This window comes from Microtus oregoni, unplaced genomic scaffold, assembly GCF_018167655.1.
Source record: "Microtus oregoni isolate MIOR12 unplaced genomic scaffold, Mior012 000018F_ref0000195, whole genome shotgun sequence".
Classification (NCBI taxonomy): Eukaryota; Metazoa; Chordata; class Mammalia; order Rodentia; family Cricetidae; genus Microtus; species Microtus oregoni.
In genome coordinates this window covers 37,183,498-37,198,263 of record NW_024543077.1, presented here as the reverse complement: position 1 = coordinate 37,198,263, position 14,766 = coordinate 37,183,498, and the positions used below count along the sequence as shown (strand labels likewise).

At 44.4% G+C, this 14,766-nt stretch overlaps 2 protein-coding genes across 2 annotated transcripts in view; one reads left to right on the top strand and one right to left on the bottom strand.

Annotated features, from left to right (window-relative positions):
- The window catches only part of Boll (boule homolog, RNA binding protein), a 66,410-nt gene extending 63,646 nt beyond the window's left edge, over window positions 1-2,764 (top strand). Inside the window, exon 11 of the mRNA XM_041668569.1 lies at window positions 2,606-2,764. Coding sequence (XP_041524503.1) covers window positions 2,606-2,764 — 159 coding nt within the window. The remainder of the gene's footprint in view (window positions 1-2,605) is intronic.
- Window positions 2,765-7,506: 4,742 nt separating this feature from the next.
- On the bottom strand, window positions 7,507-13,028 carry Mars2 (methionyl-tRNA synthetase 2, mitochondrial). The gene has a single exon (XM_041668396.1). It carries the CDS (start codon window positions 13,008-13,010, stop codon window positions 11,265-11,267), a length of 1,746 nt encoding a protein of 581 aa, XP_041524330.1. The 5' UTR covers window positions 13,011-13,028; the 3' UTR covers window positions 7,507-11,264.
- Between the last annotated feature and the right edge of the window lie 1,738 nt (window positions 13,029-14,766).

Sequence of the window (14,766 nt, the reverse complement as noted above, 5' to 3'; positions counted from 1 at the left end):
CCTCTCTGGTCATGTGGATGTAGCTGGCTTATCCGAAATAACTCCTCAGCTCCAGCATCCACATAGAGGTGAGCACAGACCATGTTGTCTTCTGGACTTTGTTATCTCACTCAGGATGGGTTTTTATTCTAGCTACATCTATTTACCTATGAGTTTTATTATTTCACTTTTTCTTTTTTCAAAACAAAGTTTTCTCTGTGTAGCCATGGATGTCCTGGAATTTGCTCTATAAACCAGCGGGCCTAGACCCAGAGATCCACCTGCTTCAGCTTCCCAAATTCTGGGATTAAAGGCGTGCACCACCACACCCTGCTGGTTTCACTGTTTTGTTGTTGTTTGTTTTTGGTTTTTTGAGACAGGGTTTCTCTGTGGCTTTGGAGCCTGTCCTGGAACTAGCTCTGTAGACCAGGCTGGCCTCGAACTCACAGAGATCCGCCTGTCTCTGCCTCCCAAGTGCTGGGATTAAAGGCATGTGCTACTACTGCCCAGCTGGTTTCACTGTTAACTATTCTACATTTTTTTTGTCCATTCATTGTTGACTGGCGTGTTGGCTGTTTTCAGTTTCTGGTCTTTATGAGTAGAATCGTGAGTGAGCACGATTGACCAGGCATCTCTGAAGTAGAATGTAGAGCCCTTTGTTTTGTAAAAATCAGCTTTTAAAGTATCGTGCAGGTCAGCGTTCTAGGAGATACAAGAAACACATGGTAAGAAGAAAGGACTTCTAAGGTAGCCCAGAAAATCTTCAGACAGCAAAAGATAGCGCCATCCACTCTCTTGAGAACATAACACATTTCAAAATTTTTAAAACAAATCCACCGCCGAAATATTTTTCTGTCTTCCTCTCCATTTCTCTTGCTAGTATCTACAGTGCAGGCGTCCATCACTCTTTGAGCATGCTCTCTCCGTCTAGTTCTGTTATCTTAGTTCTGAGCTACAGCCCCTGCTCTGCTAGCTGGGGAACGGCCATTCAAGCCTGGTTTGTTACATCCTAGTGATAAGCACTAGACTCAAACCATTTTTATGAAGATAAAATCTGATCTAACTCTAAATTAACTGTTTCTAATTGTGATGTGTGTGCGTGTGGTTATGGGCATGTGAGTTGCAGGCACCCGCAGAGGCCAGAGATGGCAGATACCCTAGAGCTGGAGATGCAGGTGCTTGCGGGCCACCTAATATGGGTGCTAGGAATCAAACTGTGTCCTCTGAAAGAGCAGTGCTTGGTGTCTAACCACTGAGACATCTCCCCAGCCCCAAATTTGATCTAATTCTAAGGTAAAGGTTACTATCAAAATTGTCTATGGTCTTCTGAACTCGAATATTTGTAAGAACTGCCTGAGCTACTATAGCCTAATGTCATTGGAATAAATTTTTTCATAATACTGATCTTTGATAAAAAGAATTCTTTAGCTTATTACAATACATCCTAACATTCTTTTCAAGCTGGAAGACTATTTTGTAATGTCACAGAGTATCTTAAAGTGTTAATAATAAACTAATTGCCCACTAAATCATGTTTAACCCCAGACGCATCCAGATCCGTTACTGCACTTTGAAGTGACTCACTGTCTCTGTGGACTGGCCCTGAGGCACGTGCCCTAGCACTGCCGTGTTAGTCTCGCTGGCAGGGAGTCCGGGCTCTGTGTGTGGGATCATAGAACCTGAAACTACACAGGAACATTTCACTGTGGAGAAACTTGGCTTTTCAATCTCAGAAATCGTATCCATCCCTTAATTGTGCGTGGCACGTGAGTTAGGTCTGTAGAGGAGCTCCTGGACTAGGTCTGTGCCCACATGAAGTTGGTTTAGGCTGGGCGCTTCTAAAGTTTCATTCAGTATGCCACAGACACTGCCTCCTCGGTGACTTTAGTCTTTAATCACAGTATCAAACGCCAGTCATTTAAAAGAGACAGAATGACTGACAAGATTTCTAGGCAACAGGATTTGCCTTCCTTGGATGCTCTAAAGTAGGCCTTTTCGTATTTCCAGTGTCTTAAGCAGGGGGCTATCTCTAGCAGTCTTTATATTTTGCAGTAGATCAAATAAGTCACTTGTTGAAACAAAAGTTATTCATTAAATGATTTGCTTAACAATAAGAATGTTTATCTGTAATATTTACTATGCTAATCATCTGTTGATTTTTCTCTTGATAGTGCTTTCTTGCCTTTAAGATCTAATCATAAGCACATAATTTTTGTAAAAAATAAAAATAAACTTAACCAAAGTTTAGAGATGACCAAAGAAAGTATAAGATAATTTAGAAATCTCATTGAATATGGCAATTCTCAGATCCTGATTTCTTTATAGCATAGGATGCCTCCCTGCCTAGCAGATTAGAAAGTTAGCCTACTCTTCATACGAGTATGTCCTGTCCTGAAAAACACTTTCCTCAGAATCCAGACCCAGGGCTGGGGCTGTATGTAGCTCAGTGGTAGACCAGGCTTGACTAGCTAGCACACACAAGACTTGAATTAGATCCCCAGTGCTGTCTAAAAACAAATCCAGACACAGTTAAATCTTATTTTTTTAATCTTTCCCTTAAGTAATTATAAAAATGAGAGCCATTAAAGTGCATTAAAACCTTAACTTTGTTTAAATCTCTCAATAGGAACCAAGGTTACATTCTGTGAGAAGAAGCTTTTCCCATCCTTCATCTGTGGCTTTGAAACCTCGATACTCTCGAAGCCCACACTTTCATCCTAGAAAAGATTTCAGAGCAGAGGATTCAGTTTCCACTCCACCTTCCTGTACTGATTTTGTTAAGTAGACTCTTGGATAACTGTTTTGTCCAGAATAGAAAATAGCTAGGCTTCTATGTGGTCTGGTAACAAATGAGGTTGAGGTTTGGGATATGCTTAAAGTTAAATGGTTTGGGTTTTTCTGTTTTTTTTTTTTTAAGAATTTTTAAAATGTTAGTAGCCAGAATATGGGAGCTGCAGAGCTAAATCATGGTTTCCTTCATTAACTGAGACACTTAGGTAATACAGAGTTGTAAGCCATAACAAGCGGCAGTCTCTGTGAGACGGCTGTCTTGCAGCTCATCGTCTGGCTGACCTCACAGCTCGATCTCCATACATAACCACTCAGAGTCCATTCCATAAGTTCCAGATTCGCAGACAGATCGATGCATATATAAAAACCCTTAGCAGCAGGCCATGTCTGTAATATGGTGTAATTTTTAAACTCCACCTTGTGAGGTGATGCACAAATCCTAGTTCTCACACTGTTCTGGTTCACTAATTGTGTGTACTTTAGCTAAAACAAAACATTCCAACTCGACTTACGTTACAGATTTTACACACATTGATATAAAAATCTGTGTTATAAAATATAAAATATCCACTAATCTGCCATATTATGGCCACTTACTGTGTAGTGGTTACTATGACCAAAATGACACTATCCTTAAATGTTCTTTAAAATGATCTATTTCTGGCCCTCTTCCATCATTCATACATGAAGTAGAATTGTTCACGGGGCACAGCACCTTAGGGAATGTAAGTATTCATAATTACATCATGTCAGATTTGATACTGTCAGTGTTTTATCTTTCATTCATTTGGTTCTTTGTGAGGCTTATAGGCTCTTAAAACATAAGAATTTACCCATAATACAATTTTATATTTAAATACAAATAAGCTATGATTGCCTGCTGGTGTGGAATGAGAGAAGTTTCTAAAATTAAAAAATATGCCACAATAATTAAAATTTTAAATTAAAAAATTACTCTTTTAAGTCAGTGCTGTTTACCAAATGTAACTTGTTTTAAAAAATTATTCCTTTGATAGAAGCAAGCTATTAGTAAAACAATAAAATTATATAAATCAGAAGTATTTTAATTGACTACATGGAAATTTATAACTTTAGCACAATACTTCTAAGAAATGCTATAATTTCGGTACTTTAAATGTATATCTACTCCAAGAATTAATACTGTCTTGTACTTCTGCTGGGAAAGAGTAAGAATTATAAATAAAAAGCTCTTGTAATATCAGATATCTTATAATATCAAAAGTTCTTATAATACCCAATAATAACTTGAAAAACTTTTTTATTCTGTCTCGTAAAGGATGATGAATATACTCATGGATGTACATATATATATTTGTGGTATGTAGTTTAATGTTTCTGGGCTAAAGTGCATATGTCTGAATAAAATGTAATGGTATTGTTTAGTAGATAGTATCTTCATACATCCTAAGGCTTTCCATCTTTTTAAGACTATTTTCTTTTGCTAGTGTTACTTTGACAGTAACATGCTATATATATATTGTTACCAGAGCCCTAGCCAAAATATCATGAAACAATATATTTAATACTTATCTTACCTGTTTTCAGTATATATTTTAATCCCATATTTATTATTCAAGCTTATTCAGTGAATAGCAGGCATTTTTTCCAAAAGCCTAAGAGTAATTGTATTTTGCATTTTAAAAAAATTGAAAGTGAAATGTTTGGTTAACCAGTTTAGTTCAGGCAATTATGATCTCCTAAAATATCCTGTGCTCCCGCATCATCTTCACTCAATTCTGTAAAGATTATATGTTATTATATTTCTCTCTGTACACTGTAAAGTGTAAAATGGAGGTAACATGAAAATATATTCATGTAATCTCTCAAAAGATACCATATGCTTAAGTTGTTAATACCTTGCTTATTTACAAATGTAGCAAAAGTAATTTTAAAAACTATGAAATATCAGTGTTTAAGCTTTCCACTTTCAAGGTCTTTTTATTGTTCTGAAACACCACTACATTAGCTAAAGGAGATGTCTAGTCAGCATAAGCAGTGCTGCCAAAGTACATCCTCTTCCTTTGGGATTTTGGGGATAGAAGACTAACTTCATCCATTAACAATTGAGGTGAAATTTAATACAGTGTGTTCCTTGCTAATTATATTAGGATCTTTGTTTTCAGCACCAAAACAAATGAGGCTGCACTATCTACTCCCATAACACTGTAACAACATACAAAAGTACACAGATTTTTTAAAGATAAGCATAAGTTCTCTCCCTTTGTAAAAAGGCAGGTGCTGATTAGTAAAGTTAACAGGAGTACTGTTCTTCTAGACAGTTTCAAACTGGGAACTGCTGCTGTTTAAATCACACTGCCCTGGTGTTAAAGAAGAGTGAACATAGACGCAGCAGAGCCCCGTGTCCTGGCTACATATATAATATATACAGAGTTTGCTGTAACTGTTGAGCTCGGACATACATACCATACATACTGGATCCTTACACACTTACCAGGGATGGTTCTCAATAACTTGGTGTAACCTGACTAGCCCCCTCTCATTGCTTGGTTTTAAGTAGCGATTTTCACTATTACTCCTGTCTGTCCGTCTGAAATCACAGTAGTTTCCTGATACATTTCCATGAGCCATAGCTGTGCACATGCAGTCCGCTTACGTCAGAGCTAATAACTCTCAGTGTTCTCCATGAATTACAAAATGTGTTCTAGGCTGGCTATCCAATTTGTGACATCAGTTACATCAAAAAAACATTTCACTCAGAATTTGGTGTGGTTACCTTACAGAGACTGACTGTATACAAGCAATAGTTAATTAAAATAATTCCCTTGAGCACTAACCAACCATTTTTTATATTTTATACTAGGTCAAAACAATATCACGAATGTTAAAAAATGTTTCTTTTGCATCCAAAATAAAAATCCTTCTTAAAGTGGATGAAAACCAAGTATCCATCTTTCATGCAGCTAACGACACATTTCCAAGAACTAACCTTTGCCCACAGACTCCTTCTGTAATATCAAAGGGAGCTTCTTTTTAAAATAGGATTCCAGTAATGAGTTAAAAATAAACACTGGCTTCAGAGTGTAGACCAGCAGTATGTCTGCCTAGACATGCACAGGACCCTAGTTTCATCGCCAGCATTTAAAAAGGAGAAAAAAGAAGCCATCACAATGATGAGAGAGAAGTGATACAAGTCTGCTTGCATAGAACACTGAGGTATTTCTGTAAAATGAGCTGTATAGGAACTTAAGTACAAACTGTCAACTCATAATTGTAGTTCCCAAGCCTTCCAAGAGCCCTTAGAGACGAGGAACTGACATTTACAGGCGGTGTGTCAACAGGTCGTCCACTACCTACCGTGCTGACAGAGGGCTGCGATCAAGCAGGATCCTAGAGAAGTTATTTCAATCCCAAAATTAAAATGAAGGTTTCTTGGCCTTTCTAGTTGACAAGGATTTTACAATATTTGATTTCTTAAAGTATATTTTACATGAGAGCTGAGACCTATATAAAGATGGCTTCACCCCACTTTGACGTGAAACTCGTGTCTACAAAATAGCTACATTCCTTTCAAAATGTAAAGTTGAACACTCAGTTTTTCTTTTTGCAGTTCACAATAGTTTCTAGTTTAAAGAGATGAGAACATCTTGACTATGCTATGAAATAAAAATTTATCAAGACTTATTCAGTAGGTGGCATTTAGATAATGGGCAATAACCACAGCCAAAAGGGCCTGGTCTGCAGTCCTTTTAGGGAAGTTGTCATAGAATTTAAACTGTTAGTAAGTTGATAAATCTTATTAATATGTTCACTTGTATTAAATTGTATATATAAAATAAAAAAGTTCCAGTGTTTGTGGCCTCTACTAAATTCTCTAGCGTTGTTACTACAATAGTTAATTCAAATAAAAATTAATATTGATGTTTGTCCAAACAAATGTGTAACGTATTAATTAAGAATATTATGTCATTTTGAAATACTTAGCCTAACAACTTTATAACATATTTTCATTTTCAGCATAGCTTCTTAAACTTTCTCCCTTTGTGACCCCCTTCTTATCCAAGAAATTCCTATGACTCTGGTATATACATAGAAGAATGTATACAAGCCAAACATTCACTGATGATAAGTCATAATATTTCAACAGCCCTTTGGTACACATATAACCTTACCATTTATTAGAGCCTGAAGCAAAGGTGTATACTAAAATGAACATCCTTATTTATCTTTACATAAAGAATTAATTGAGTCAACAAGATGTCTCTGTGCAACCCTGGCAACCTGAATCCAATCTCGAGAAGCCCTGGAGTGGTAGAAGGAGAGGACCAGCTTCACAGGTTCTCATCTACTATGTATACACATGCCATCACATATGACAGGACACGTCATGCACACACAGGCAGTAGAAATGTCTACATCTTTAGGAGTGCAGTCTTGGCTGAATGGCTGAGAGCAGAAGATGTAAGCTTCAGACTGTAAACCAATACTGGAATGCTACTCCACAGAAATCATAACACAGCACGGCAGAGCGCTTAGATTACGTCAGACATGCTGGAAATCTGACCTAATCCATAACCAAAATTCATTGTATTTATTTTTGGTTTTGATTTTTCAAGACAGGGTTTCTCTGTGTAGTCCTGGCTGTGCTAGAGCTCACTTTGTAGACCAGGCTGGCCTTGAACCCAGTGATCCACCTGCAGGATTAAAGGTGTGTGCCACCACTGCCTAGCTTAACTTTTTAAAAAAATCAAAATCAAGTCAGCAACTCAAACAGCAATTTTTATTTTACTATTTTGTCTTTCTTTTCTATTGCTGTGATGGTGGAGTTAGGCTTGGGCAGCAGCCGAGAGCTCACGGCTTGATCCACAGGCGGGAGGCAGAGAGCACACTGGGAATGGCAGTCCGCCCTTGACGATGCACTTCCTCCACAAGGCCACGCCTCCTACGCAAAGGCTTCCAGCTGGAGCTCTGGACTAACAAAGAGTTCACGGACTGTCTTGCTTTGGTTTGTGACCAGGCTGGTTAGAAACACGAGAATCCCAGAAACAGAAGGCCGGCCAGCCTGGCTTACTCGGTGCTGAAGAGACTGACTCAAGGGAGCTGAGAGGGCACAGCTCACCCCACCTTCTGCCCACCCCTCCTCACTCCACCCTCATCCTTACATAGACACAAGCACAAAGAAAACTTTCAGTTCACCGTCCTATCCAAGCTCCAGCAGAAGGGGCAGGATCCACTGCACGCGGAAAGTTCTGGGGAGAGCTGGAGGCTTCTTCTACAGTCTGTTCTTGAGCACCCCAACCTGACCCTAGCCGTCCCCCGACCCTCGAACTAGGAAAACTTTGCTGCGAAAACACATGTGGCTGCAGTCACATCTACATCCTCCTGGCTCCAGATCCTTGGGTAAGACAAGACCCAGCAGAGTCTCCAACGCACAGAACCACCACAAGAGGCTTCCTCAGCGGAACTCGAGGAGGAAACTGGCTCGAGAAGGCAATCTGAAGTTATCACAAAGCAGCCGTACTCACCTCTCATCTACGAGGCCGCCTCCCCCATAATTCAAGGTGACACCTGTGCCTCACACTGCCACTCCCTACTTGGCAGCTGTAGAGCAGTCAGAGCGTGCAGCCATCCCTACTGTGATCTAAGCTCTCACCTCCTGGGTCACCCGTTTACAGCACGGTCAGCGAGTGCCCACTCCAGCGTGGCAAGTTCTGGAGCTCAAGAGCTCTGCTGCAGTTACAGGTGGAAGCTTGACCAAAACAAACCCACCAAACAAATCTGGGCTCGGGGGTCCACCTTCCAGCCTGCGCACTTAGACGCTTTGGCGTCAATTCCGTAGTCTGTTAGCCTCTTCACACCTATTAAAGCCCATGGGTTCACAAGAAAAACGTCTATTTGTAAAATGACTTGAGGTTTTGGTGCAATCAAAGATTGTGTCATTGCTGCTTCTCCAGCCACGGGTCTTCCAGTTAGGAACGTGCCCCGTCTATTTGTAGTATACAGTCATAAACGTCTCCTGCTGCCGCTTATTACTCCACAGATACACAAGTGTGGAGAGTTGAGAGCTGCTGGTGTTTGCTTAGCAGTACCGGGATTGGCCCAGGCCTTCCATGCCCAGTAAGTGTTCCACCACTAAGCTGTATGCCCCGGCTTCCTGGAAAGCCTGATCTATCACTTCCAATACTGCCTCCGAGAGCACACCAAAATAAGTATTTGAGACTCACAAGAGCATTTTGAGATTTAAAAAAAAAAAAATCGATTCCCTTCTCCAGGAGAGGTTAAGATGCCCGCCAGCCTCTCACCTTGGAAGTACAAACCCTCCTTAAAGGTAACTCTCGGGCTGGAGAGATGGCTCAGAGGTTAAGAGCACTGACTGCTCTTCCAGAGGTCCTGAGTTCAATTCCCAGCAACCACATGGTGGCTCACAGCCAACTATAGTGAGATCTGGTGCCCTCTTCTGGCATGCAAGCATACATGGAAGGAATGTTGTATACATAATAAATAAATAAATCTAAAAAAAAAAACTCTCCACTTGGTAATTCTAAACTGCTGTGTCAAGCCAGACGCAACCGTGTACAATGGAGGCTGTTTTACCTGCTGTGCCTATCCAGACATCTGGTTGACCTTGCTGTCACCACAGAATAGGATTCAGTTTACCACACTGTTCCCCTTAGATGCTTGGCTGCTGTAATTACGCCGTCTCTTTTCTGTCCTGTCTCCTAGTGTCTAGCAGATAGTTAAATGCCTTCACACGTCACAGTCTGCAGAAGCTGCACTGACAGCAAGCCGAGCTGCTAGGGTATGAGGAAGCTCTCCCATGGGAGACACGATGCGTCTACACAGTACTGCAGTAAGGGCTCGCCAAAGGAGAGGCCGGAACGTCACTGGCTTCTCTATGCCTTCCTTTTAGGGAAACACAAGCTAAGTCGAATCACTGTGCAGCCCTAAGAGATGCTGTCTGTACCCCGGAAATCTACCCTACTGGCCCCAGTCCTCTGGACGCTGGAACAATCTAAACACAAATTGTACAAGGAGTCCAAAGGAACGCTTGTGGAAACGGTCCTTCCACCTTTAGAATGCCTGCACGCATCTTTTCCAAACAGTGCTTCCGAGCGTGTGGCTTTGCTAAGAGACACCAGCGCTGAATGGCACTTAGGTCTGGGAGGAGCTGCGAGCACAATCGCTTACTTCCTGGCGAGCCCTCTCTGCCTGATCCCATCCTCAGAACGGACATGGGAAGCAAGCCTGCGTTCTAACCGTGGCCTCGCCAACCCATCCCCAGAAGGAGCAGTGGGCCACTATGTTCTGCTCACTGTACAATGGTCACTTTAACTTCTCCTCTGGGGTCTCTTTTAGGGAGCCCTGGAGAAAGCCCTGAATCCCTGACATCCTGAACACCCATCATTTTCTCCCTCCAATATTTCCTTCAATAAATGTTACTCAACAACTCTAAATACGGTGTTCACAATCAAACTTTAGTAACAAGTTAAAAGGAAAAGACAGGCATGGTGACACACCTTACACCAGCACCTGAATGGCAGAGGCAGGAGACTGATGAATTTGAGGCAAGCTTAAACTATATAATGAAACCCTGTCTCAAAAAGAGAAGTAATGAACAAAAAATAATTTGACATAAATATATTAACAATTATTACATAATTTCAATATTGTATTATATCCTTTGATATATATCAAAAGCAATCATATGAGGTAAATTATGGATAAGTCAGGAAATATAAAGAGAACACAGATGAATTATACATATAATCATTACTACAATTAATATTTGTAATACAGTGTACCTAAAGGGCTTTATGGTTTTATCATATAAATAACCTGTTATATTTAACTTATTGTACATGTCATTTTTAGTAATTTCAAGATGAGAATTCTAGTATCTTTGTGTTGTTAAATAGCAGTGGTTCCAAAGTTATCCTTTAAGGAAACAGTAAAATTCTGAAGCTCTGTGACCTTAGATGTCTGAAGCCAGGCTCATAACGCGTTGAATGTGTGAGATCAGCGCCATCTACTGGACGAAGTGTAGTACTACAAAGCACAACTGAGAATGAACATGGGCAAGAGTCGTATTGCCTAGGACACAGGCTCCTAAAGCTCTAGGGAAAGAATCACTTTAACCGGAGACCCGCGGTGTCTAGAAGAGCAGGGCTGACATGTGAACGCCGGCCAGGGTCTGCGACCCTCGTTTCAGCCTGGGGAGCAGCCATGAGCGCCGGTCTAGGCCATGGTTTGGGAGAAGGCACAATGAGAAGGAACAGTATCAGAAACTGGTCCCTTACTCAACCAGCCTCCTCAGAGACACTGGCAAACGAAGAGCAGTGGTTAGTGGCACGGAGAAATGAAAAGGGTGGGTTGTCAGCGGTACCTGAATGGCTCTTAAGGACTCGGGAGGTTTAGGTACTCATCGGATACAATGCGTCTCTAAACACGACTTTAACTTTCCTGAAAATGCAAGAATACATTGGCTCTTTTCCCATTGGCCAGTACGGACTGAGCCTCTAGGTCCTGTGGGCCTTCACTAGCCAAGTCCTGGATTGGTCCAGCCTTGGAAACAAAAGCCCAGTGTCCGGTCCCAGCTCTCTCCCTTCAAAGGGACAGGGGTGTCCATAGAATCGAGGTAGGAAGTGGAGCTCTCTAAGGCCTCTCTCTGTGCCAGAGACCCCGAGTCTCGACAGCAGCTTGTCGGCTAAGTTCGGAGTAACGGGCTGAAGCAAGGTTCCAAAAACTCGCAAACATTCCAAGGCCACGTGAAGCACAGTACCCAGCCAAGGGGCGTCCGCAGGGCTTTCCCAGGTCAGTTTCCACGGCGCATGCCTTTGAACGAACCCATTAGTTTGCCGAACACAGCTGGATACGGCCTCCAAAGCCTTATAAATCTGAAAGTCGTCGTAATAGTCGGCCACCTGCTTGGGCAAAGTGGCCACTGCCCTCACGAGCGCATAGTCTTCCGCCTGCACACGAACCGACGGCCCCGTTAGCCCCGGCTCGCTGGGGAAACAAGCAGCGCAGAAAGGCGGGTAGGTCCCGGAAGGATTTATTCTGTGGGCAGTGCACCGGTTTAAAAGTCCTCCCAAGGCATCTGCCAGCTCGGAGTCCAGCAATTTGACCACCTTTTCATCGTAGTAATCGCAGTCCCAGTTGGGAACTCCCTGCCGGAGGAGAAAGTAGCGGAAGCCATCCACAGTATAGCGGTCAAGGCAAGCCCTGGGATCCACCACGTTGCCCAAGCTCTTGGACATCTTTTGGCCACTCACCGTCCAGTGCGAGTGGACATAGATGCGACGCGGTGGCCTCAATCCGGCCCCGAGGAGAAGGGCAGGCCAATAAATGGCATGAAACTTAAGAATGTCCTTACCTATGACGTGAGATGTGGCTGGCCACCAAGACTTGAAATCTGCATCTGGGTAGCCAAGTACGGTCAGGTAGTTGACCAGGGCATCCAGCCACACGTAGATAGTCTGCGAATCGTCCCCGGGAACCGGAATGCCCCAGTGCAGGTGGCTACTCCTTCGAGAAACGGACAAATCGGGCAGTTCCTCCTCCAGCCACTGCAGAACGGTCTGGTGGAACGGCTCCGGGGTGATCACCTGAGGGTCGTTTTGAAGCCACCGCTGGAGCGGTTCTCGAAACTGGGAGAGCCTGAAGATGTAATTTTCTTCCTTGGTCCAGGAGACGGGATGTCCGCTCTCCAGAGACACAGGACGCAGCTCCCCGGACGGACCCACCTGCCGAGTGACCTTGGCCTCGGGCAGGAAGCACTCGTCGGAGGCGCAGTACCAGCCCTCGTAAAGTCCTTTGTAAAGCAGACCCCGGGCCTCCAGCAAGCGCCAGAAGTGCTGCACCGCCTCCCGGTGCCGGGCCTCCGTGGTGCGGATGAAGTCGGTGGAGGAGATGCCAGCCTCCAGGAAAAGCTGCCGGAACTGGGCAGACACGCGATCGCAGAGCTCGATCGGGGCCAGGCCCGCGCCGGCTGCCGCCTGCTGGATCTTCAGGCCGTGCTCGTCCGTGCCGGTGGAGAACCGCGTGGCCGCGGAGCCGGGAACCCGGAGACGGCGGTGGCGGCACAGGGCGTCGGCCAGCAGCGCCGAGTACAGGTGCCCGATGTGCGGCGCGGCGTTCACATAGAAGATGGGCGTGGTGAAGTGGGCCCGCCCCTCCCCGGCGTCGCCGCGGGCGCCCGGCGAGCACGAACCGAAGCGGCGACAGCCGCGGGCCGCCCGGGTCCGCGCCAGCAACCGCAGCATGGTGCCCACCGGGTCCGGCCGCCCAGCGCGTGAGAGCGCGCGTGCGCCGCCGGACCGCACCGGCGCTTCCGGCACGGAAGCCAATGAACGGCGAGCGCCGGCTCCTGCGGCCCCGCCCACAGCTCCACCCCCTTAAGGCTTCCTGCGGTGCGCAAGGGCTGCCGGTCCGCGGGAGGATTTGAGAGCTCGGCTGCTGGGGTCCGGGGTCCCGGGGTTTCGGGTTCCGAGTCGGGGCGGGCGGGCGGGCGGGCGCGTCCTGCGTGTCGTGTTTTGAGCTGCAGTTCTACATGCTGTGATCCGTTTCCGCTTCTGGACTGAGCTTGCGGGCAGGATTTTTACACTGAGGCATTTCCCCAAACTCATGAGCATGTTGCGGAACCCAAATCCAGCCTCTCCGGATACTCTAATCAGCATCTGAAAAGCAAGTTAGATTTTATCTCAGAATCTAAACAAATACGAAAAGAAGGAAAGTGATTTCCGGGAGCGCTTTAGGGACCGAAAAACACTGGGGAAAAGTGAGGGTAACCAACCACTATCTCCATGCAATGAGACCCGTCCCTGACACTTCTCAGAAGGCCAAAACCCTGAGACTAGACAGGCCCTGCTTCTACTGAACCATCAAATACTATTGTTCTGCTGAAGGAACAAAGTAAAGTGAGTCCTAATAGCATCCACATAATAACATAACCGGTGTCTCAGCCATCCTCAGAGAAGCTTCCTCTGCAGGAGACGGGAGCACACAGAGACCCACACCCGCACAGTGTGCAGAATGAGAGGCCATGGTAGGATGTCTCCATTACCCCTCCTCTAGGGCTGCTCAGGGACCTGGGAGGAAGAGAAGGTAAGACCCAGTGAGGGGGGAAGACACCAAGAAAACAGTACCTTCCAGACATGACTGACACTCAGAGACGGGCAGCACACACGGGGCTGACGGGGTCCCAGCGCTGAGCGGGGACGTGGACACGAACTCACATCTCCAGCCCAGAAGCTGTCTCCAGCTGACAACTGCTTGCAAAAAACAAAGTTTCTCCACTTGAGTCTTACTAGTTGTCCGAAGCCCCCACGCGCAGTAGAAGATGGCCAACACAAAGGGAGCTCGGCACTGTCTTGGAGATGCTGTGCTTCATAACGCCTTGCCTGGGCAGCTTTACCTTACTTGCCTTTTGCTTATCTATTATAGTTTCCGATTTTGTGTTTTTATGGGGGGGGGGGAGGCTATATGTATTTCTCCTACTTTGTTTCTTTGTTTTTGTTTTCTTTTGTTTCTGTCTGTCTGCTTTGTTTTATTCTTGTTTGCTGTTGGAGTTTTTTGTTTGGTTTGTTTTCTTTGGTGTGTTTGTTGTTGTTGTTGTTTTTGGTTTTTTGGTTTTTCAAAGACAAGACTCTGTCTCAAAAAACCAAAAAAAAAAAAAAAATCCAATTGGCAAATCAGGTTTTCCGCCGATTCTTTCTGTCTTTTCCATTGCCATGAAATCAACTTCAGCTTGCAAACACTGCTCTCTGTCCTTGTTTGGTTTCTATCGCTACAATAAACTTCATGAAAAAAAAAAGAACATTTTGGGGAGGAAAGGGTGTATTAGACCTTATTACACTTTACAGTCCATCATGAAGGGGGCCTAAGGCAGGAACCTGGAGGCAGGAACTGAGGCAGAAGCCATGGAGGAGGGCTGCTTACTGGCTTGGCATCACAGCTTGCTCAGTTTGCTTTCTTACACGGCTCAGGATTGCCTTGCCAGGGTGACATTGCCCACAGTGA